We start from the raw sequence: 23,893 nt of genomic DNA, 5'->3' as shown, positions 1-23,893 counted from the left end.
ATTGGAAGGTTGGCAGTTCAAATCCACCTGACGAGGTGAGATCCTGTTGCTCTGTCCCAGCTTCTGCCAACCTAGCAGTTGGAAGGCACGCCAGTGCAAGTAGTTAAATAGGTACCAGTGTGGCAGGAAGGTAAATGACATTTCCTTGTGCTCTCGCTTCTGTCATTGTGTTCTGTTGCGCCAGAAGCGGTTTAGTCATGATGGCCACATGACCCGGAAAGCTGTGGACAAACGCTGGCTCCCTCAGCCTGAAGAGAGATGAGTGCCCCACCCCATAGTCGCCTTTGACTGCACCTTTTTATCCCCCCCCTTTTTTAAAAAATCTGAGATATGTTTTTAGGACCACCTTATTCTTTCATTTGTAAAAAGTTGTAACCTGCCTATTGAAAGGTGGGTAAGAGATCTGAAGAACAACATTGTTGTGTAGAAAGTAGCTGACATTCGATTATTTCATTTTATTTTTTTAAAACAATAAGTAATTGTCAATATATCTATAATTTTAAGTATTAGATGCATAAAGTTCCTATTGGGAATATAAATTAACAATTTATCATGCATGAGAAAATTGGATAATAAAATAATAATAATAATAATAATAATAATAATAATAATAATAATATTATAAGAAAGAAATAACAGTGACTATGAAATATACCTAATGACATGTGGTTTTGCATTACGTATCTTGTACTTTCTGCTGGGTTGGGTGGACACCTGAACAATGTGGTTGGGGCGGCTGCTGGCGGGAAAGGGGAATCACCCAACCTCAGCCTTAGATCCTAAAGTTTAAGGAAGTTTGACGAAGGAAAGCTTATCCTCCTCCACCTGCGCCCTATCATCTCACATTGTTCTGGAGGGTCCCTGACCAACCCCCCTCCCGAAAGGCTTTTTGGGGTTGAAGTGGCTGCAGGGGGTAAGAGAGAACGAGAAGCTTTCCTCCCATTGACTTCTGTAAGCTAACTTAGGGTCCAAACCAGTAGCTATCCATTTTCTGCCTTTTCATGACATCGTATTTAGCTCCCTAAGGCCACTGCTCTCTCACTTTGACTAAGGCTGGGGATGAGGACTAGATCTGTGGGCCAGATCCTTACTTTGACCTGCCCACCTGACAAAAGAGGAGGCTGGATTCCTCACATGAGCCAGAGGTTCCCCACCACTAGGCCCTGGACCTGAGTGGGAAATGAAGACGAAAATGTTATCTTTCAATATATGAGTTTCACATTAAAAATGGAGGTGGCAGCCACGGCAGCGTTGAACTGGATCTCCCCTCCTTCCCCCTTCTCTCAGGTGGCAGCAGTTCCAAGCCTTGGCCAGCCGCAAGAAGGACGCGTTGACCTCAGCGCTCAGCATCCAGAATTACTACTTGGAGTGCAATGAGACCAAGGCTTGGATGCGGGAGAAAACCAAAGTGATTGAGTCCACCCAAGGCTTGGGCAACGACCTGGCAGGGGTCATGGCCCTGCAGCGCAAGCTGGCGGGCATGGAGCGGGACCTGGAGGCCATCCAGGGCAAAGTGCGGGACTTGCGGGAGGAGGCCACCCGCCTGGCGGACCAGCACCCGGAGCAGGCTCCTGCCATTTTGGACCGCTTGTCCGAAGTCGACGGGACCTGGGATGAGCTACGGGGGACCATGCGCCGACGCGAGGAGTCCCTGGGAGAAGCCAGCAAGCTTCAGGGCTTCTTGCGGGACTTGGACGACTTCCAGGCGTGGCTTCTGCGCACCCAGACGGCCATCGCTTCGGAAGACGTGCCGGCCACCCTGCCGGAGGCAGAGCGCTTGCTGAACCAGCATGAGACCATCCGGAACGAGGTGGAGCACTACAGGGGCGACTACCGGCGCTTGCGGGCCATGGGGGAGGAGGTGACGCAAGGCCACACCGATGCCCAGCACATGTTCCTGCAGCAGCGCCTCCAGGCCCTCGACACCGGCTGGAATGAGCTGGACCAGATGTGGGAGAACCGGCACCAGCTGCTCTCCCAAGCCTACAGCTTCCAGATCTTCCTGAGGGACACCAAGCAGGTGGAAGGGGTGCTCAGCAACCAGGTAAGGCACAGTTGGGGCCCACAGCCTCGGGGGCCAGATGCTGCCCTCCAGAATCTATCTAAGCCACCTCATCTCTCCCCAGGTCACACCCCTCAGTGGCCAGTTTTGTACCCTTTGTGGCTTTTTTTGGTTGACTGGAAACCACTTTGATTGGCAGAACCAGTGCTATTCCAGGTGCCGTGTAATACTTGCTCTGCATTTGTAAGAAATTGATCTTTTAGTGTGGCAGCAGCCACACTTTGCAACTCCCTGCCTATTGACATCAGGCAGGCTCCTTCAGTTTTTTTATTTCTGTTGAAGACCTTTTTTATTTAGACATGTAGAATATTGACACATGTTTAAATGATCTCTGATTGTTGATTTTCATTATTTTTGAACGTTTTAAACAACTGTTTTTTACTGATATTTTTAAAATTCTTCTTGTAAACCACTTTGAGGTTTCCCCTTTCCTATAGTCAAGCAGTATATAGATTTTATGAAATAATGAAATAAACAATTAGGCTCACAGCCTAGAAGTTCCCCACTTCGGCTCCAGGGCTTATGCAGTCTCCATTTTTCGCCTCTCCTTGTCCAGGGTGTTCTCTGATGATGCTTTATGGGATGATCAACACCCCCCTTTTTTTCTTTTTTGGACAGGAATATGTGCTGACTCACACAAGCATGCCCAGCTCCCTCCAAGCTGCTGAGGCTGCCATTAAAAAACATGAGGATTTCATGACCACCATGGAGGCCAACGGGGAGAAGATCAAGGGGCTGGTGGACTCTGGCCGGAAGCTTATCATGGAGGACGGGCTCCACTCTGACAAGATCCAGGAGAAGGTCAATTCCATTGACAGCAGGTGAGGGGGATTACTCTGTGCAGAAATGCTGGTGGCGGTAATCTGGTTTGGAAAAGGGAGCACGATCTAGCAACTTGGAGCAGTTAATGGGCAGAAGGTCGACGAGGAAGATCTTTGAGTTTCCGATTCCTGGCAGACTGCTGTCCTATCCATAAGCTAAGGCTTGAGCCTCAGTGATCACCAGCTGTAAAATGGGACTTGGAAGAGTGCTGGCACCGCTTTCTGTTCCTCAAAGTTGCAAGTAAAACAGCATGTGAGAGAGACCTACAGCAAAATATTGCAGTGTTCAGGGTTCCAGCCTGCCAGCCACCCCATTTTCCAGGATTCCCCCTTCCATTTGCTCATCACCCTTTCTGTCCCTGTCCCCCTGTTGATCATTTACTTTCTGCTCAATTTTTTAAATTCTGTAATCCTCCATTTTATTCTGCATTGTTCCATTTGGTTATAGCTGTTTTGTGGGCCTTTCTAGTAACACTAGTGTTGAAGGGTAGGCTATATAAATCCGTAAAATAAATGTGGCACTCTCCTTGCTTCCTCTCCCAGGAAAACAGCTGTGGGCAGTATTGCCAAGCAGCTCCTTCTGGTTACTTTACACCTTGTCTTCCCTCTCTCTTCCAGGCATAGGAAAAACCAGCAGGCAGCTCAGGACCTTCTGGCCCGCCTCCGTGACAATCGGGAACTGCAGCATTTTCTGCAAGACTGTCAAGAGGTGAGCAGGATCGCCTTTGACAGATTATGGATGCCCAGCCAATGTGAATTTGATACAAGTTACATTTATTTCTGCGTTGATTTATAAACATAATATATGTCAGCCACGGCAGTTTAAAATGGTATCATCGTGCTCCAAATGTATGGTGTGTGATTGTGGTCATAGTGAGCTTGGGGTCAGCATGGGTCCCCCCAGCCAGAGAGTCATATTCCCCCACCACCATTTTAAAAAGGCAGAGCTCAGGATAGCCATATCCTTTCTCTGGGATCAGAGGCAGCAAGTCCCTGAATGCCAGTTGCTGGGGAACATGAGTGGGAGGGGGCTAGTGGCCTTCATTTCCTTCTTGTTGACCTCCCAGGGACACCTACTGGGCCAGTGGTGGGAAACAGGATGCCATGCTAGGCAAGTCTTCAATTATCATCTTATGGCTGGCTCTCCTGCCCACCTACATTGAGAACTGAGATCTATTTAGGGGAAAGTTCTTCAGCATTAGGTGTTCTTAGGGTTGCTGGTTCTCCTTAGGTGACCCTCACCCGATGATGCTCTCTTCCTGTCTTTCCTCCAGCTCACCCTGTGGATCAATGAGAAGATGCTGTCAGCTCAGGACATGTCATATGATGAAGCCCGGAACCTCCACACCAAGTGGCAGAAGCACCAGGCCTTCATGGCCGAGCTGGCCTCCAACAAGGGCTGGCTGGAGAAGATCCAGAAGGTGGGTCTTCTTACAAAGCCCTGAGCTGGTGCTGAAACCTCCTTGCAGTGACGTTATCAGCCCTGGAAGCCCACTAATTAATAACAGACGTGGCTGTGTAGAAATGCATGTTTTGCACATGCTCAGGGGAGCCCTTTGTTTTCATGCCCCGGCTTCTTTATCGGAGAGGTGCTGGGGCCTTGAGCCTGCCTTAAAGCTTGGAAGCAATCTCTATTACTCCCATGGGTGGCTGTGGTTTCTTCGGTGGTAAGTTAAAGGAGCACTCCCTTCTTCACGTAAGCAGGCTGAATCATAGCAGATGATGATGATGGCGGACGTGTAACAAAATGTTGCAGGGTGGAGTTTTCCTGCTGCTCAGGGGTCCGGTTAATCAACTATGACCTGTTCCAGGATACTCCATTCCACCTCCACTCACGCTTTTCCATTCCGCCCCCTGCAACATTTCCGTCAGCATCTGTGTCCTCCTTTCGGCAGGAGGGAGAGCAGCTGGTGGCCGAGAAGCCAGAGCTGGAGCCCGTGGTGAGAGCCAAGCTGGACAGCCTGCAGAAGCTCTGGGAGGAGCTGGAATCCAGCACCCAGAGCAAAGCTCAGTGCCTCTTTGACGCCAACCGCGCCGAGCTCTTCACTCAGAGCTGTTCCGCCATGGAGGCCTGGCTGAGCGGCCTTCAGGCCCAGCTGCACTCTGACGACTACGGGAAGGACTTAACCAGCGTCAACATTTTGCTCAAGAAACAGCAGGTGAGTGCGTGCTGTGCGGCAGGGGTGAAGGGCTTGGCTGTGGCTCTGATGAATTTCCACCTGCACCAAATGCCTCTTCGGAGGAAAGGGCCAAAATCTGCAGAAGCAGAAGCAGAGGGAGGCTGCTGGGATGAAGCGGTAATGATGTCGCAGGCATTTGCAGAGCTGCAACACCTCGCGATCCTTTTGCATTCCCGACACCTTCTTTCTCCACTCCCAGATGCTGGAAAACCAGATGGATGTGCGGGAGAAGGAGGTGGAGGGCCTCAAAGCACAAGCACTGGCCCTCAGCCCGGAGGACTCCAACACCGTGGAGGTGGATGGCAAACTGCAGGCAGTGGAAGACAGGTTTGCAGAGCTGCGGGCACCACTCAGGGAGCGTTGCGAGAAGCTGCTGGCCTCCAAGGAGGAGCACCAGTTCAACCGCGACCTGGAGGATGAAATTGTGAGTCAGGGGAGGGATCAGAGGAGAGGGAGAGCCGCTGTGCAGGGAGCCAGGGTTTCAGGGAAATGAGCACTACTGAGTAGGGAGAAGCAACCTGTTTCAGGCAACGCTATCTGATAGATGACTGCACCTGAATGGCAGAGCCAGACTTTTTAAAGGGTTGGACCTAGTGGGAGAGGGGCGCCCATTTGGGCTCCATTGCAGGCACCGGAATGTCTTAGGACGCCAGAGACTTTATGCTGCTTTTATGTATATTTTCAGGATATCTGAATAGTTTAATGCTCTTTGGCCAACCAGGCATAATGCATAAACACACTCAACCTACAGACAGTGACCATTTTGTGCGTGTTCAATTGTCCAGGATGGTTGGCGCATGTGCCCTTTTCTGTCCTGGAAAGGGATGGGGCAGGTTTATTCTCATGATGACCTGGAATGCAACCCCAGTGCAAATGGGGAGTTGCCTGTAATATGCATTTCACAGAGCAAAAATAATCATCAACATAAGTACATGCAGAAAACATTGCCATTTTTTAAATTATTTTTTTAAAACCTGCTTATAAGCATTTCCTCACAAATGCAGGGTGGTGAATTTATTTACACCTGTGCGATCTTCATGTGCAGTCAATAGTTTTCACTTCTCCATAGCCTTTGAATTGCTTAACAAATTTTCTGGTTCTATATGTATATTTTATGTTGTTGTGTCCTTTATCTTCATATATTGTATACCACCCTGGAATATATATATTTTTAATTTAACTGGTGGGATATTGTGTGTGTGATTTATTTATTTTAAATAACAACCCTTGCCCCGCCCTTCCTCAAATGAACAGTAAGATGACTCTTGCCCCGCTGAGTTTTTCTGCTATGGAGCCTCTTGGCATTTCTTAACCTTTTTCTCGCCTTGTGTCCTGCAGTTGTGGGTGAAGGAGCGGATGCCCATGGCAGTCTCCACTGACCATGGCAAAGATCTTCCCACTGTCCAACTACTGATCAAGAAAAATCAGGTAAGGCTTAGTTGGGTGTGGTGGTTTCTCTGTAGAGGTTCCCCCTTTGTGGAATGCTCTCCCCAGGGCCTGGCGCCTTCACTGTATATTTTTAGGCACCAGAGGCAGAAATGTTCCTCTTCCACCAGGCCTTTGGCTGATGAATATTCTACAGCCTTTTAAATCTGCCTGTGGGAAGTGGGGGTTATTGTTTTGCTGTTTTGTTTAACTCATTTCCTTGTTTTCATCTTGTGTTTTATTCTGCGAAACCCCCCCACTCCCCGAGATTTTACGATAAAGCGTGGTATGTAAATCTAATAAAATAAATAAAATAAGAAAGGGAGACAAACATCTCTTTCCACTTTCTCTGCACATCACCATACTTATTTTTACCTGCCTTTGTCATGTCACACACACCCTTGCTCAAAAGAACACCAAGATGAGCCCTGCGCCGAACACCCATCTAGCCCAGCTTCCTGTTCTCACAGTGGTCAACCAGATACCCATCATGAGAAGCTTGCAAGCCCAATAACTGGCATTCAGGGCACACTGCATCCAGCGGCAGAGGGAGAACATAGCCATCGAGGCCAGTGGCCACTGATAGACTTTCTCTGCTCCAGGAAATTGACTCATCCTTTCCTAAAGCTATCCGAGTCGGTGGCCATCACTACCTCTTTGGGGGAGCGAATTCCAGAGTTTTAACCGTGCACTCTTCTTCTTCCCTCTTCCTGACACTTCCAGACCCTGCAGAAGGAGATCCAGGGCCACCAGCCACGAATCAATGACATCCTGGGGAGGTGGCAGGGGCTGGCATGTAGCGGCCTGGAAGCGGAGCTGCAGGGGCGTGTGGAGGCTTTGCAGGAGATGTGGCAGGAGCTGCAGAGCCAGGTGGAGCAGCGACACGGGCGCCTGGAGCAAGCGCAGATGGCCCAACAGTTCTACTTTGATGTTGCAGAGGCCGAGGCCTGGATGGGCGAACAAGAGCTGCACATGATATTAGAGGAGAAGGCCAAGGTCTGTGTTATTTGTTTGCCTGCGTTAATTCATAAACCCATTCTGTCCTATTTCTGCATTAAAAAAAAACAAACCAAACCAAAACATCCAAAAATACTCATTCATTTAAAGGAGCATTTCTAGATGTATTTTAACTAAGAAACTTTAAAAAAAATTTTTTTGGAGCCAAAAACAACATTGCAAAATTCTAATATACACATATTAGCTGGGGAAAGTGCAGATCATGCTGGTTCATACTGGAATTCGCAACATACTTAATTTCTCTAGCATTCTTTCCTGGGCCTTGCATTTCAGAAGAGCAGTGCCCTTCTCGCTAATCCTAGATGTGTGAGAATTCATTTGGTAGCATTCAAAAATGCACTCTGCAAATCTCTTCCTTATCACATCACACTTTCCAAGGTTGCATGCTGAAAACGAGTGAGCGGGGGAGGGGAAAGCCTGAGAACTGTGCTTAACTCCTCTCCCACTAGAGACAAATCTGCTCTGGGGTTGTCCTTTATGATTAGTAAGAATAGTTCTAGGACTTGCCAGAAGTCACATTTCTCTGTGATTGAAAGTTCTGTTCCCTTTCAACCCCAGATATACACAGGCTGGTTGCAGTTGTTCAGCAGTGGGGAGAAAGGCACTCTGCACAGTCCCACATGAACCCTTCTTTCACATAAACATTTTGGGACTGAATCCTGATGTGGAATAACAGGTCTCAATCCTAGTTCAAATTTTAATGTCGCCTACCCCATCCTCTTTACCCCTGCTTCTGTTTCTGAAGGGGTGGGGGGGGAGCAAACAAACAGAAACACACTTCTTTCTTTTCACCAGGATGAACTGATTGCTCAGGCCATGGTGAAAAAACATCTGGTGATGGAGCAGGCTCTGGAAGACTATGCCCAGACCATCCACCAGCTCTCCATCCAGAGCCGTGATATGGTAAACAACGGGCATCCCGAGAGGTAAGGAAGCCCACAGTTGGGGAGCCTCTCCCCACATGCCCCATCAAGTTCCCTGCTGTGGCCCAAGTCCTGTTTTGGATGTCACTATACCCCTCTTTCTCCTGGAGATCTCAGGGCACGCACCTGTTGTGTGAATCAGTTCACCAGCTTATTACACCACTCTTTTGTGGGGGGAGAAGCTAATCAGGGATCCCGGGATTCCATGCAAAACGATGACAGCTGTTGGGCCAGCCAGCACTTGCCAGGGCTTTTGAGGCCTGATCTCCTTGGCCCCAGTCCTGTTGGGATGTCATTCCTCTTAGAGGTCTCAGGGCATGCACCTATAGTGTGAACCAGTTTACCAGCTTATTGCACCACTCTTTTGTAGGGGTGGAAGCCAATCAGGGAGCCTGGGGTTCCATGCAAATGATGACACCTGGTGGGCCAGCCAGCACTGGTCAGGGCTTTGGAGACCTGAATTCCTTGGCATCCGTGGATGATGTCTGTCCCTCTCGCTTTCCTTTTCCTGCAGTGAACGGATCAATCTCCGGCAGGGCCAAGTGGACAAGCTCTATGCCAGCCTGAAGGACTTGGCTGAGGAGCGCCGGGCCAAGCTGCAGGAACAGCTCCGCCTCTGCCAGCTGAAGAGGGAAGTGGACGACCTTGAGCAGTGGATCTCGGAGCGCGAGGTGGTGGCTGCTTCTCATGAGCTTGGACAGGACTACGAACATGTCACGGTGGGTCTCCCCCTCCCAAGGGATCCCTAACATACCCAGAGGCAGGAAGTACCCCTCCAGATCTCTATACCTCCTTCACTGAGGTAGCTGGAGGGTGAACAGGGCACCCAAGTGATCCTAGTTCTGCACCAGGAAAGCCCATATCAATGGTGCATTATTTGCCCTTTTGCATGCATAGCAGGTTCTCTTCCACTGAGATACATCCCTTCCCAGTAAGATTCCAGTCATCATGGTTTTGAATAAAGGGCTGATTTAAATAGGAACATAGGGAACTGCCTGCTGTGGAGTCAGATTATTTGTCCAACTATCTACTGTTATGTCTTCTGATAGCAACTCTCCAAGGTCTCAGACAGAGAAAAGTCTCTCTGAGCCCCTACTTCTTGTGATTGTTTTAACTGGACATATCTAGAACTGAACCAGGAACCTTCTGTGTGCAAAATGGGTGCTCTACCTCTGTGCTATTATCCCTCTGCCTTTTTTGCCCCTTTGCCCTTCACACTCTTGTTTGTTTCCCACCATTGTGCCAGGAGCTGGAGTCAGGAGCAGGTCAGCAATAAAACACCCTGTGTCAGAGAATTCAGCTCTTTATTCAAAGAAACCAAAACAGTGCAGGCCTAGTGATCGCAGCAACTCTTTCTATCTAGTAGGTCTTGCCCCAGTGAGGCAATTGCCTTCATACTGCTTTCTAAGGCTGCTCCTCCCCTGGGTCCTTCCCCGGCAATCTGAGGTTCCCTTGTCTTGTCTCTCTTTGCTCCATCCTCTTCATTTCTCCTCTATGTTCTGGGAGACCAGGCGGGAGTGGAGCTGGTTGCAGCAAGAGGGGGAGATTCCCTGGCAGCCTGCATCATCTCTGCCTCTTGGCCCCCCTGCTCTCCAGCCTCCACTTCTGCCTCTGATTCTGGACTGCTCTTGGCCACAGACTCTTCCTGCTCACCAAACCCAGCTACCTCTTCAGTTTCTGACACCTGCTCCTCCCAGTCTCCCACTTTTCCCTCTGACCACTCATCACTGTCCGACCACCAATCCCTTGGCTCTGAGCCTTCTTCCCCTGGGGTTCACAGGCGATCAAAGTCCTGGCTGGGGACGTCGGGACCGGGCGGCAAGATGGCGGGGTGGGAGCAGGAACGGGAGTCTAGAAGCCAGGAGTCAGGAAGCCAAGGGTCTGAGGGTCAGAGAGCCGGGAGTCAAGAAGCCAATGGTCGAGGGTCAGGAAGCAAGGAGTCAAAGAACCAAACGCAGCAAGGCAGGGAATGTGTTGCTGTGACAAAGAGCCGAAGGGGAAATGCTGACCTTGGATCCCTTTCCCGGCTCTTGCCACCAGGTGCTGTGAGTTACCAATCGGCCTCACTTTGCCTCTTCAGAACAAACTTAGGAAGGCCTCAGTCCTGCAGAGTCCTATTGGCCACTGGGCCTGGCTCCTGCATGCACACCTGACACAGTGCTCTCTTCTTCCCTACAGATGCTGCGGGACAAGTTCCGGGAATTCTCACGTGACACCAGCACTATTGGTCAGGAGCGGGTGGATGCCGTCAACCGGCTGGCGGACGAGATGATCTCTGCTGGTCACTCGGAAAACGCTACCATCGCCGAGTGGAAGGACAGCCTGAACGAGGCCTGGGCCGACCTCCTGGAACTCATTGACACCCGGAGCCAGATGCTGGCGGCGTCCTATGAGCTGCACCGTTTCTACCACGACGCCCGTGAGACCCTCAGCCAGGTCCAGAACAAGCAGAAGCAGCTGCCCGATGAAGTGGGCCGGGACCTCAACACGGCAGAGGCCATGCAGCGGATGCACAGCGCATACGAGCACGACATCCAGGCACTCAGTACCCAGGTGCACTTGGGGGACTGGGAAAGGGAATGAAATCAGTGCAAGGTCCAGACTCTGCCTACTGAGGGGGCAGAAGCCAAGCGGAGGAGCATCGGGAGAACAGTGGAGCAGTCTCCAATGAGCTTTTACGTTTTAATGCTTGTGTAACTTGTTTCTATATACTTGTAAACCACTATTTCTTTAAATTATTTAACAAAAAAATCACATATCACTCAAAAAAAATTTTTTGAACAACAACAACAAAATTGTTTATTGAGTAATTGCTAATTAGGAAATTACACATTTTAACCAAAAATCTGGAGATAAATTTGTAAAAAGCAATTTGTACAAAGAAACCTTGTTTCTGCAAAAAAAAGTCTCTCCTAACTCCAGTGGTCAAAATGCAAACATCATTTGCCCTGCCTTGATCAAGGGCCTCGTTGGGAGCACCTGGGACACTCTTGATGGTGAGGGACCCTGAATCACCTGTGGCTTGCTTGGCTTGGCAGGTGAAGCAGGTGCAGGACGATGCGGCGCGGCTGCAGAAGGCTTATGCCGGCGAGAAGGCAGACGATATCCGGAGGCATGAGCAGTCTGTTAGTGAAGCTTGGTCTGACCTGCTCAGCAGCAGCAGCGGCCGCCGGCACCTCCTCCTTGACACTGTTGACAAGTTCCGCTTCTTCCGCATGGTGCGTGACCTCCTGCTGTGGATGGATGATGTCAACCTCCAGATAGATGCCCAGGAGAAGCCCAGGTAAGGGTCAATAGGAGCAGGTCTCCATAGGTGGCAGGTCTAGTCCCTAACTCACCCAGGCCACATTCACATCATACATTTAAAACACTATGGTGCCACTTTAAGCAGTTATGGCTTCCGCCCAAAGAATTCTGGGAAGTGTAGTCCATTAAGGGTGCTGAGAGGTATTAGGATACCCCCATTTCCTTTTAAGAGGTCCCAGAGATCCCTGTGAAGACAGATTCTTTGTTAGAGTGGTTTCTCTAGGAATTGTAGTTCTGTGAGGGGAATAGGGGCTTCCTAACAACTCTCAGCACTCCGAACAGCTCCCAGAATTCTTTGGGGGAAACTGTAAGTGTTTAAAGTAGTGTGAATGTGGCCATCCTTGGATGTGTCCTTGTGGAATGATGTGCTGGGACCAGACTGATCCTTTGGGTGTCTCGTCCTGCCCGCTCTCCAGCTCCCCACTTCTTGCTCTGCTTAAACATGATTTCTAGGGGGAAAGCCTAGTAGCCATCCTTTCCTACATTCCCCCACAGGGACGTCTCTGCAGCAGACTTGGTCATCAAGAACCACCAAGGGATCAAGGCCGAAGTTGAGGCCCGGACAGACAGCTTCAACGCCTGCATCGCCATTGGCAACGAGTTGTTGGCCAAAGGACACTATGCCTCTGACAAGGTGAGAAGGCCTCCCCTGAACTGATGCAGCTATTGCTTGTTTTGCAGGAAAGATGTACAGTCATACCTTGAGTTGAATGTGTCCGAGTTGAGCTCCGCGGCAACCCGGAAGTAATGGAGCGCGTTACTTCTGGGTTTCGCTGCTCGCGCATGCGCAGATGCTCAAAATGACGTCACACTCATGCGCGGAAGCGGCAAAACGCGGCACGCACAGATGCGCCATCGCGTCTTGTGTTCTGTTTGGGATGTGAACGGGACTCCGGAACAGATCTCGTACGCATCCCGAGGTACCACTGTACTGATTTTGGAATTATGCACTTTTTAAAGCTCAGGTATGGTTGTTGGGTTTTTTCAGTTTAAGATAGGCAAGGTAAGTCCCTCTTGCCTTTAAATTAAACAAAAAGAGCCTTATGAAGGTGCAGCAAGAGACCAGGGTTCAGTTTTGGCATTCTCTGAGCCTTACATCACAGCTGGATGATAAGCTTTCTCTTCCTGAGATATTCTGCAGCCTCACAATCATTAAAGATCAGGGATGTTTTTCCTCTATTGGCAGCTGCCTAGGTCAAGCTATTTGTCCATCTATCCCACCACTGTCTACCTCAGGCATAGGCAAACTCAGCTTTCCAGATGTTTTGGGACTACAACTCCCATCATCCCTGACCACTGGTCCTGTTAGCTAGGGATGATAGGAGTTGTAGTCCCAAAACATATGGAGGGCCAAGTTTGCCTATGCCTGGTCTACCTGGAGATGCCGCAAATTAACAAACCTTTGCATGCAAAACAGGTGCTCAACCAATAAGCTCTAACCCTTCCCCTAGAAATAAAGTAGGATACTAGTCCTCATGGTAGAGAGTTGCACAGGTAAACCTATGTACAGCTTGTACATGCCCCAACCTTCAGATTAATTGGGACGACTCTGGATTACTATTTTCCCCCAGCTAAGCTCCCTCTGCATCTCTCTGCTTTTGTTTTGCTCAGATTGCAGAGAAGTTGACCCAGCTGCAGGACCGACGCAAGGAGATCAATGACAAATGGCGGGAGAAAATGGACTGGTTACAAATTGGTAAGTGGGTGAGGGTGTGGGGGCCTGAGGACTCGGGGAGTGGGGCTTCAGAGGGCTAGAGTTCATTTTGGGGCAGGTGTGGCATGTGTGGATGCAGCACACATTATCCCCACAACAACTTTTTCTGAGTAGGTGGTTACTTTAAACCAAGGGCACCAGCAGAACTTCATGGCTAAGCTCAGGCCTCTGTGGTCCCAAGAGAGAGGTTCTGCTTCAGGCACCATTGCCATTCTAAGAGAACCAGGGAGATGTCCTTGGTCAGTTCTGGCACCTCTTTTCCTAGAAAAATAGCACTGCTCACGAGGGAACGTGGCCCTCAGACTGAAGAAGGTTCACCATCCCTGAACTAAAAGCAAGAACTTGAGGCTCAAGATTTGGGGTCCTCACCACTGACTACTCTCTCTCTCTTTCCCTTCATCCCTCCCTCTGCCCACAGTCATGGAGGTGCTGATGTTTGGGCGGGATGCTAGCATGGCGGAGGCCTGGCTCTCCAGCCAAGAGCCAATTGTGCGTTCTGCAGAGCTGGGTGGCAACGTGGACGAAGTGGAGAACCTCATCAAGCGCCACGAGGGCTTCCAGAAATCAGTTGCTGCCTGGGAGGAGCGCTTCCTGGCACTGGAGAAGCTCACGATGGTCAGTGGGTGAGATCAGGGAGGGCGGGGGGGGGGGTCAGGCGAATCCTTGGGAGGCTTGTGGGAAGTGCCCGCATCAGCTGTTAGCCACTGCCCCTTGGCACCACATTACAGCAGCCTGGTTCTCAGACGTACGTTTCCTCAGCATGAAGATTCTGCTTCCAGCAAACATCTCTTTCTAGGCCAATCCTCCATTAATTTGTCCGGTCCTTTTTGTTCTCCCAAAGGCCCATCTCACAATGAGGGCAATAAGGCGAAGGCAATTGCTTCCTGAATTCCTCAGCTCCAGACCCAGGGGTCAAATGCAGCCTTCCAGGCCTCTTTCTGGCTCTCACAACTTTTCTCAGGCCACATTCCCTCTCCAGCCCTACTGCACGCCCTGAATGTTTCTGCCTGGCTGGAACACATCCTTGAACACCTCTTGTAGAAACTAGACTGTTGTACAGAGGTAACATTTACATTCATTGCTCCACCCAACCTTTGCCTCTGTCCCTGCTGACCCCTTGTGTACAGCCCTCAAAAAGTTGCCCATAAGAGAAGGTTCCTCACCCCTGATGTGTGGACCTGCAGTAGGGTCTGCTGCTATGGACAGACACCATGATCCAAAGGCAACCTCTGCTTTGGCCCTCTTCCTCTTCAAGGAAAGTGCCTCTAGCCAGGACTTGTGCCAGGCCTCCCCTTACGCAGAGAGATGTGGTTGCCTCAAGCGGCTGACTTCGTGTATTAAAAGTGCACCCCCATGGCAAGCAGGACTTTTTTTTCAGCCAGAACTCTCTGAGCTGGCATCCTAGCCCCCCTTCCAAAGTGGCTGAAGTTGAAGCACACCAGGCAGAGCACTTCCCCTTTGGCCTGTGTTCTCACAAATCACAATCCCCCACTTCCTTTCTCCTCCATCTGTGTTGGGGCCTGCCAGCCCAAGCCTGATCCTGACATGGAGCCCATGATTTCTCTTCATGTTTTCTTAAAACTTCTGTCATGGCCAAACTAGACATCTCATAGAACAGAATCAGAGAATCGTGGAACTGTAGAGTTGGAAGGGACCCCAAGGGTCATCCAGTCCAACCCCCTGCAATGCAGAAATCTCACTAAATAAGTCATTAGAAAACATGTCCACACCCCCTTGTTTAAACTGGCATGCCGTCTAACTTTGGCTCTTATCACCTCCCACATGACTCATGTAGCTCCATGCCTTTACCCTGGCCTTCGATACTAGAGATATTTTTCAAACGCGCCCTATCCTTCTGATTGTAATTTGTTTTAAAGGAGTTTAATGTTGCCTTTCTATATTGTAACCCTTCGTGGGACCTTAATGATGAAAGGTGGGCAAGAAATATGAGTACATCAATAAAACTGTCTCCTTACCTAAACTGAAAAGAAAGGGGAGGGAAGACCCAACATTAGCTTATTTTTTACAACCAGGTTCCATCAGTTTTTTCTTCTTTTCCACTAGCTGGAAGAGAATGAACGTCGCCGACGTGAGCAGGAGGAAGCGAGGAAAAAGAGGCCCCTGACTCCACCTGTGCCAGAACCCACAGCCACGATGCCACAGAACCAACATCTGGAAATGCCACATGCTCCCAGTGACGCCCGGTGAGAGTTGTTTCAGGGGAAGAAGAAGGACATTTGGAGTGGCAAAGCAGGCAGAATGTGACTGATTCAGTACAGAAGAAAAGTAGAATGCAAAATTAAATCCACTCCACAACCATTGTTCTAACACTATTTTTAAGAATTAGGAGGAAAGTGTATTTGTATGTGATTATCGTGAAAATTACATTTGCAGGAACTGGGGATAGCAGAGAGAAGAAAAGGCTGTTAAAGGAAATGGTTGATTACCCACATGTATATTTAATGGAAAGATAAATTGGGTGGGTGGGGAAGATTTATTTTATTTTATTTAACCAGCCTCCCTTGAGAACTTTCTGCTGGTAAGAGCTATTTGACAGTGGAACGGACTGCCTTGGAATCTGGTGGACTCTCCTCCCTTGGAGGATTTTAAGCAGAGGTTGGATAGCCATCTTCCTGGGAATTCTTCAGCTGTGATTCCTGTGTCGTTAGGGGCTTGGACTTGATGACCCTTGGGGTCCCTTCCAATTCCCCTGCAATTCTGTGATGAGAGATTCAGGTCAGCGTGTATAGGTTTGAATAAAATTGCACACAGTATGAAAGGACAATAACAGTATTATACAGCAGGAATCAGAAATGAAACCGTCAAACTATTGTGCCTTCTCTGTAGAGGCACGCACTCCCTCTGAGCCCCCCAAAAGATAAGCATTTGCAAAATGCTGGCAGCAAGCCATAGCGTTGTAGCAGCAAAATGCAACATGAGAGATAAAGAGGTGAGAGTCTCTCCACAGATGTACTGTGACCTGGTGTGCTTGAACTTCAGCACAGACTCACACACCTGTCTTCCCCAGGAGCCCTGGAGAGCGAGGCTTGTCGCTGGAGTTACCATCTCTGAACGGGATTGACCCAGATTCCGAGTCTCCACAGGTGAGGCATGGATACTAAGGAGTGACGACTGGGGGAGGGATTGGGAGACACAGAGGTGACTGGTTGGCGAGTTAGGCCGGAGGTGGAATCTTAGAACCATAGAGTGGCAAGGGATGGATAGTCAACCCTGAGTTAAAAAAGAAAATTCCACTTATTTTTCCCAAGAGAAAAAATTGCATTGGGTTCTAAACCATTCATTAGCCATTGTGTAGTTATGGAAGCCCCCAGTGGCTCAGAGGAAGGAGAAAGAGGACACAGGATCTCTTAGTGGTGTGGCACTTTGCTTAGAAAGTCAGACTAGGACTTGAGAGATGCCGGGGCAAAGTCAGGAAGTTTAATGGGTGAATTGGGCCAGTCATCAATGTAAACTACTTCATAGGGTTGTTCTGAAGATAAAACTGGAGAAGGTGGAGAAAAGTATAAAGCTTGGTGGGATATAAATTGGATAAATAAATACCAATAAATTGTCCAAGTCCCAAGCTGCCCCTTAGACCTACTACTATCCCCCCTTCCCGCCAAACACCTATGCCAATGCAGATGTGTTTCCTTTCAAAATCCAGCTTTTGGAAAAGTTTCTGGCTTCACTCTTTCCCAGCTATAACCAAACTTAAATGGCTTCGTGTCCTAGTTTGTTCAGCAGAGAAGCACGGGAGAGCTGTGGTGGTGGGATGTTGCGATCTGTGGCTCTTGATGCCATTTCTATGCTGGATGTGCAGGAAGTAGCTTCAATTCCTGCACATCTGCTATAGAAGTACAATAGGCTGGCAGAAGAGGGATGGATGGAATTTCCTGTCTTCACTGGTGTGGAATTCCTGGTCCCCTCTCCTGATCAGGGAGGTAGTCCAGTACAAGGCTAATTTTCTTAATTTTACATGATTTTTCCAAACAACTTTTTGTCAGCATACAATATAAATGTTGCAAATAATAATGATGATGTATTCTATTCATGCCCCACCTTTCTCCCATTAAGGAACTTGTGCGGTATTTGCATTTTCCCCATGTGTAATGGGAATTGGGGGTTGCTCGTGCGTAAGTTGCCGCCACTCTCGGCGAGGTTGCTTGGATAAACCTTCCCCTGGGTGGACAGTCCTGATTTCGCGTCTGTCTCAGTCACTGGCAGAATCCGTCAGTGGGCGTTTCCTGAACTTCTTCCAACATAAAAGTTCCTTGACGGATAGTCTCCGCCTAGCCTCCCTGCGCGGAAGTCTTCTGCGCAGGGTGGGTGTGGGCAGTGGAGGACCCGTACTCTCCTCGCTAGTCTCTGGTGAAGAGTCCTGGAGCCAACTCTCCGAAGCCCGCCTCTGCCCGCCTTTCTCCCTGGTGTAACGCTGATTCCCTTCCCCGGTCGCTGAGTCCCCTCCTTTCCTGCTGGGACCTTCTCCGGCATCGCTTGGGAGCCCTTCCTCCACTCCTGGCTGCGATGGCAGTTCCCTGACACCATGCCACTTACTCCTCTTCCTCAATTGTTTCCTCCCACTGACAGCATTTATAGTGTAAGCTCCTTGGGACTGAGACTTGCCATTTATATATCTAAGCTTACATTACTCTGCAAAGCACCAAATAAAGCTATAACAGCTCTGCAGAAATAGATGAGGAGAAAGATATCCTTACTTACTCCCACTCCTCTCTTCTTGTGAGCCACAGCTGAAGCCCTGTATTGCTTTGTAGGCCAATGGGCATGTTCAGAAAATGAAATCTTGGCATTGTTTACTAACTAAGGTTAGTGGCTAACTCGCCAGGATCTGGAAGCCAGCTTAAAACTCTGGGTTCATATTCTTACTGGACTATTGTTTCCCAGTTCAAATGCAACAGGAAACTATGGTTAACTGTGGCTTTCTAGTTTCTTCGCTTGCATGAAGGAAGAATTGAAGCAGCTGCACAAAGCTTGTTCGTATCTTAGTGGGAAAGTGGTCAGTAGCAAGGATACAACAACTAAAAAGGGTGTGTGTGTTTTTAGAACCCCATAACTCAGCGCCTCCTGTCTCTTGCAGATTTCAGAGACCTCTGGTACGGTAAACGGGTCACGAATGGATTCCTTGTCCAAGGGGAAGGAGCCCAGCCCAACCCCATCACCTCAGCTCCATTCCAAACCGCCTGCCCACAGCGATCCCACTCAGTTGGCCACACTGGTCCCGCGCACACCAGACCCCTCGGCCTCAGAGCAGATGGAAGGGATGTTGTGTCGGAAGCAGGAAATGGAGTCACACGGCAAAAAGGCAGCCAACAGGTGAGCTCTGCATGTTTGTGTGTGTGAACCTGGGGTGCTGGATAGGCTAGTCATACGTCAGGAAAATTCTGTACATGTCTTGGTTTTCGGGTGTCAAAATGGCGTTGGGGCATTTTTGTTGATTTGGCAATATGTCAGGGAAACGTATGGCAATGTGATGGGAGAAGCTCAACAATTTTGGGGTCTTTCTAAAATAAAGCTCAACAACTTTGCGGGTGTCCGGAATTTTACTTTTTGAAAGTAAACCCTAGTGTTCGAGAATGATTCTGTTTGTGGGCATAAGGCCATTGAAACCTTGAGTAAAATCAATCTATCTGCCTATTTCAGCGGCAGAGCATCTGCCTTGCATGCAGAAGGTCCCAAGTTCAGTCCCCGACATCTCCAGGTTACGCTAGGAAGGACCTTGGAGAGTTGCTACCAGTCAGTGTAGACAATACAGAGCTTGGATGGCAGCTTCCTATGCCCCATCTAATGATTTCCTATGTGAAACAGCACCATATCATCATTTTGTTTATTCATTTCAACGTTAACCTCTAAGTCAGTGTACAGTAATGTTAAAAAGATACAATAAACATAAAATCAGTTACAACCAACCATAAAGTCCGAAAACTTTCTTAAAACACTTGCTGAAGTAAAATAAAAAGACTTGAATTCAAAGAAGTTGCCACAGTGGTTTAAGTCCCTAAAATAAAAACTCATACACAGGAATAAAGTTTGCAAATCATTCCGGACTTAAACAGACACAACTTCTGCTGCTTCTAGGCCATTGTGGGGAGGGGGAAGAGCAACTCTGGGTGGCTTGGGAGTGAAGGGGGTCATTGAGAGATGCTCACAGCTCCTTTCTTTCCCCACCTTGCCAGGTCCTGGCAGAACATCTACTGCATTGTCCGGAAAGGCAGCCTGGGCTTCTACAAGGACAGCAAGAGTGCCAGTCATGGCATCCCTTACCATGGCGAAGTGCCCATCAGCTTGCAAGGGGTGCAGTGCAATGTCGCTCTGGACTACAAGAAGCGCAAGCACGTTTTTAAGCTTGGGTAGGTCAGCAAGGTTCTTTCAGCCAAGTGGCATTGACAACACTTACTTTTATGTTCTCCTTGTTTCTGAATGTACCACTGGATGCTCTCTGCCCATGCAGTTTAACTGCCGTGACTCACAGCTGTGGATGAGAGGATCTGTCCATTTTGGTTCCCTCCATTTCTCATTTTTCCAATCTCAGACTCGCTTATCCACATTTCCACAGAGATTCTTATTTAAAATCTTTGTGAAGATTCTTCAGCATTTTTGTGAGCATTTCTTCTGTACAGCATTTCTTCTGTACACAGCTTTGACCAAATCACGCATATATGCAAGCAGTTTCTCCTAATATAATGCATGCTTTGTATGTTATTTGCTTTTATGCACGCTTCCTCTAATACATGCATTCTTGTGTAAACATTATTTGGTGGGAGAACTGTATAGCAAATTTTGGATGAGTGCAGATTTTGAAGGATGGCTGTGCTTTGGTTTTCATATTGTTTCAGAAAGTGCAAATTTGAAAAATTCAACATTAAATTTGAACTGAACGGAATGTCTCTCACAGCCCTGGGGGTCATGTGAGCTGTGGGGGAATCTGTTGTAGCTCTCAGCCCTAGGAATCTTCAGAACTGTAGCGAAAGCAGTTGCAGATCAGTTCACAGAATTTTCAGCACCCACCACAGTGCAAAAGTACTGTCCTAACAGCACAGTCCCATGCATGCATTCAGAAGGTGTTAATGTCAGGTAAGCTTGTCTACAGGTGATGAGGAGGCAACAGAAAAGAGATCCATTTTGGGCCATTTGGTTTCCCTTTATTGAATAAATGAACATAGAGGAGCATTGCAGGATGGTCCCAACAGTATATACAGTATATACAGAAATATACAGGGATATCTTTATTTTTTAGCCATTCATTCAATTGTATTTTCCAGTGAGAAATTTAATAATGTGTAAAAAGGTAACAGAGGGGGAAGATGACATCTAAATATTCAAACTCTGCTTTTGACAGCTTATTAAGTTTGTATTGTATTGTATTGTCTTATATTGCACCTTGAATTGCAGTGGGCGGGGGTCCTGTTTCCTGTAAAGAAGGCGGGTGGGTGGTGTTTTTGGTAGTTTATTTGTAGTAATATCTTACGATTGTGTACTGGCTTTTTCTCAATATATATGTTTTTAAAAAAGAAAAGGCAAGCATGTGTAGGACTTTGTGTTTTGCACAAAGTAATGTGACTGTTTTTTAGCCACACTGCTGTGATTCCTAGCTCCTGTTAGCGGAGGGGTTGGAGTTTGATCCACAGACAGGCACCAGGGCGATTCTTACCTTCCTTTTCTCTCTTTCTCTCCTTGCAGGTTAGCGGACGGCAAAGAATTTTTATTCCAGGCCAAGGATGAGGTGAGTAGAGGTCTAATTCTGCAAATCCTGCTTCTAGAGAACAGGTGGCTCCAAGGCCTCTGACCCCCACCACTACCACCATGAAGCCAAATTGCGACCCTCATTTCAGCTCCAACTTTTCCTCCTACAATAGCATCGGGAACAGCCTGGTTTGGGAGCTGCTGAATCAGACTGATGGTCCATCTAGCACATCAAGTGGCAGTGGCTCTCTGGGGTATCCAATGGGCCTTTTCCCCAGCCCAACCTTGAGATGGTGGGGATTGAACCTGGGATGTTCTGCAGCACTTGGCTATGGGGCACCTACCCACTTTCATCTGAATGGCTAGAATTTTTCTGAAAGTCTGTATGGGGAAAAAGGATACGTTTAAGGTGTGTGGCTTCTCCCAAAGGAATCCTAGGAACTGTAGTTTATAAGGGTGCTGGGAATTGTAACTCTGTGGGGCATGAACTGCTGTTCCTAGGATTCTTTGCGGGGAGACAGGTGCTTTGAATGTGTGCCGAATGTGCTTTAAATGTACAGTGCGGATGTGCTGCTCAAAAGCCACACCCTTTGACCTGGGTCGTGTGTCCCCCCCCCCCCCCCCGATCTCAGGATTGGGACAGGCTCTAGATGTTTCTTGCCCTCACCCTGTGCTCTTTTTTACCCACGCCTCCAGTGCTAAGAGTCGAGTGCCACAGATTAAGTAGCCAGAAGAAAGATTAAGTAGCCATGTACAAGAAAGGTGGTCATAATAGGATTGGATTGGGGTGGAGGGGGGGATTCCCATCAACTCAGGCCATTGGCTGTGCTGGGTGAGGCTGATGGGAGTTGGAGTCTATAAAATGAAAGGAGCCGCCTATCCATGCCAGCCCAGCCTCTGACTCCAAAGCCCTTAACACCCACCCTCCCTTATATACCCCTTAGAGGGGGAATGGTGCCATTTCTCAGGGGCATGCTGGGGGGAAAACACTCTGCACATGCTCAGAAGGACTATCGGCTCATGCTTTGCCCCCTCTCCCACTTCTTCCCCCATCCCAGGCTGAGATGAGCAGCTGGATGAGAGTCATCAACGCTGCAGCTGCCTGCGCCCCAACACCACAAGGCCCTGCAGAGGACCAGCCACAGCTCATCAGCAAAGGAATGACCCGGGCCTTGACCATGCCTCCTGTCTCGCCTAACAGCGCCCCGGAAGGGACTGTCACTCTGCGTAGCAAAGAGTCCAAGGAAAAAGATCGCGAGAAACGCTTTAGCTTTTTCAAGAAGAACAAATAAGGGGCCACACCTGGAGAAGTGGGGCAGGGTGGGGGCTGCAGCTGCCGAATCTGTACAGAACTGATCATCAGAGCGGGCATGGCAGGGGCTTTGGACTGGGGGGGGGAGGGAGGGAGGGGCCGGGGCATGACACAGCTGATGGAGACCACAGTTGTTTTTCTTTTTTTAGTACTGCAGATTGCATGAAGCATCTTCAAACTTTATGAGGAATGCCTCTCCTCCTGCCTCCCCGCCCTCCAACAAAAGAAAAAAAACTAAACAAGCCATGCTGCCTCTATCGAATCACGTTTGCAGAAGCCCCTGGCAGAGATGCTGCATTGGAGGGTGGGGGGCAGGCTGCCTTGAGATGGGAGGGGAGGGGGTTGGTGAACTCTGGGTGTGATGGGAGGGGTGCACATCTGGGTCATCAAGTGATGGGTGCTGCGCAGGTCATGGGGAGAGGGAGGAGGATGGCCCGCTACTTCCATTCAATAGGAGCAGAGGGATCCCAACCTTTCTGGGATTGCAACGGCATGGGCTCTGTGCGAAAGTTTTCCGTTTCCAGGTGCCATCAAAACTTTGTCGGAGGCGAAATGGACTGTTCAGGGTTTTGTCGTTGAGAATCTTCTCCTATGATCTCATCCCTAGCCAGGAAATGCTTCCACTGCCTGAGGAGTCCCACCACCTCACCCCATTTTCCTCCCTGCGATACCTGGTATGCTCCTTCACGTTTTTGCAGCCTCCTGAAATGGGCCCTGTCCTGAAGGCTAACAGGAAGGAACAAGATATGGTTGGTTTTGAAGAAAAGCCTCTTTTCCAGTGCACTGCTGGACCCAACCTTGCTCTCTGTCTTTCCCCTCCAATTTTTTTTTTTTTAGCTAAATCATGTCCCCAGCAGCTGTCTAAAAACAGTAGCTAAGCGACCTTCTCAATGGGCAAGGAATTGAGTTCCCCTTTAATTAAGGACCCCGGTCCTTGGCTTTCATCAGGGATGGGTAGAAGTTAGATTGGAATCTTGTTAGTAGATCTCTGGCTGTTTTGTGGTAGATCGGCAAGAGGTTTTGACTCCTAATGGTCTGACAATAGCAACTGCCTCCTCCCTCAAATCATACTGCTTTGGGAGGGAGTAAGCAGGAGTGGATTTTTGTATGAAAGGATTTGTGATCTTGATACTGGATACTTATCACTACTTCCTGGACTCGGCACGTGCTCAGAGGGCACACTTTCATCCTTAATTCTTATTAAGTCCTCAGTACATTTGCTCAGTTGAGCTCCTGTTGTTGCACCTGGCTCCAGGTGGTAGATCTCAGGGTTGTAGGGGGAAAACAAAGTAGATCCCTCAGGCCTACACTCTGCCCAGGCCTGGATTAGGGTTATGCTACCTAAGCAAGGAGAGGGTGTTTGAAGAAGCAGGAAAGGTTGTTCTTGAAGGCTATATTGAAGGGAGCCAGTTTACATGGCTGGAACATGTGTATT

The 23,893-nt window shown here is 48.8% G+C and overlaps 1 protein-coding gene across 4 annotated transcripts in view; it reads left to right on the top strand.

The window, feature by feature from the left end:
- The window catches only part of SPTBN2 (spectrin beta, non-erythrocytic 2), a 99,995-nt gene extending 77,293 nt beyond the window's left edge, over nucleotides 1-22,702 (top strand). For all 4 annotated transcript variants that reach the window (XM_053369560.1, XM_053369563.1, XM_053369561.1 and 1 more), the window contains 21 exons: nucleotides 1,288-2,044; nucleotides 2,681-2,883; nucleotides 3,502-3,592; nucleotides 4,158-4,304; nucleotides 4,779-5,042; nucleotides 5,263-5,487; nucleotides 6,402-6,491; nucleotides 7,212-7,484; nucleotides 8,301-8,431; nucleotides 8,943-9,147; nucleotides 10,607-10,981; nucleotides 11,467-11,711; nucleotides 12,230-12,368; nucleotides 13,346-13,430; nucleotides 13,867-14,063; nucleotides 15,513-15,652; nucleotides 16,477-16,552; nucleotides 18,544-18,779; nucleotides 19,640-19,813; nucleotides 21,144-21,186; nucleotides 22,205-22,702. In XM_053369560.1, the coding sequence (XP_053225535.1) occupies nucleotides 1,288-2,044; nucleotides 2,681-2,883; nucleotides 3,502-3,592; nucleotides 4,158-4,304; nucleotides 4,779-5,042; nucleotides 5,263-5,487; nucleotides 6,402-6,491; nucleotides 7,212-7,484; nucleotides 8,301-8,431; nucleotides 8,943-9,147; nucleotides 10,607-10,981; nucleotides 11,467-11,711; nucleotides 12,230-12,368; nucleotides 13,346-13,430; nucleotides 13,867-14,063; nucleotides 15,513-15,652; nucleotides 16,477-16,552; nucleotides 18,544-18,779; nucleotides 19,640-19,813; nucleotides 21,144-21,186; nucleotides 22,205-22,438 (4,330 nt within the window). In that variant the 3' untranslated portion in view covers nucleotides 22,439-22,702. The remainder of the gene's footprint in view (nucleotides 1-1,287; nucleotides 2,045-2,680; nucleotides 2,884-3,501; nucleotides 3,593-4,157; nucleotides 4,305-4,778; nucleotides 5,043-5,262; nucleotides 5,488-6,401; nucleotides 6,492-7,211; nucleotides 7,485-8,300; nucleotides 8,432-8,942; nucleotides 9,148-10,606; nucleotides 10,982-11,466; nucleotides 11,712-12,229; nucleotides 12,369-13,345; nucleotides 13,431-13,866; nucleotides 14,064-15,512; nucleotides 15,653-16,476; nucleotides 16,553-18,543; nucleotides 18,780-19,639; nucleotides 19,814-21,143; nucleotides 21,187-22,204) is intronic.
- Nucleotides 22,703-23,893: the final 1,191 nt, after the last annotated feature.

This window comes from Podarcis raffonei, chromosome 16 (genome assembly GCF_027172205.1).
Source record: "Podarcis raffonei isolate rPodRaf1 chromosome 16, rPodRaf1.pri, whole genome shotgun sequence".
In the NCBI taxonomy this organism is placed as follows: domain Eukaryota; kingdom Metazoa; phylum Chordata; class Lepidosauria; order Squamata; family Lacertidae; genus Podarcis; species Podarcis raffonei.
The sequence above is the reverse complement of the archived record's forward strand: the minus strand, read 5'-3'. Positions and strand labels throughout refer to the sequence as shown.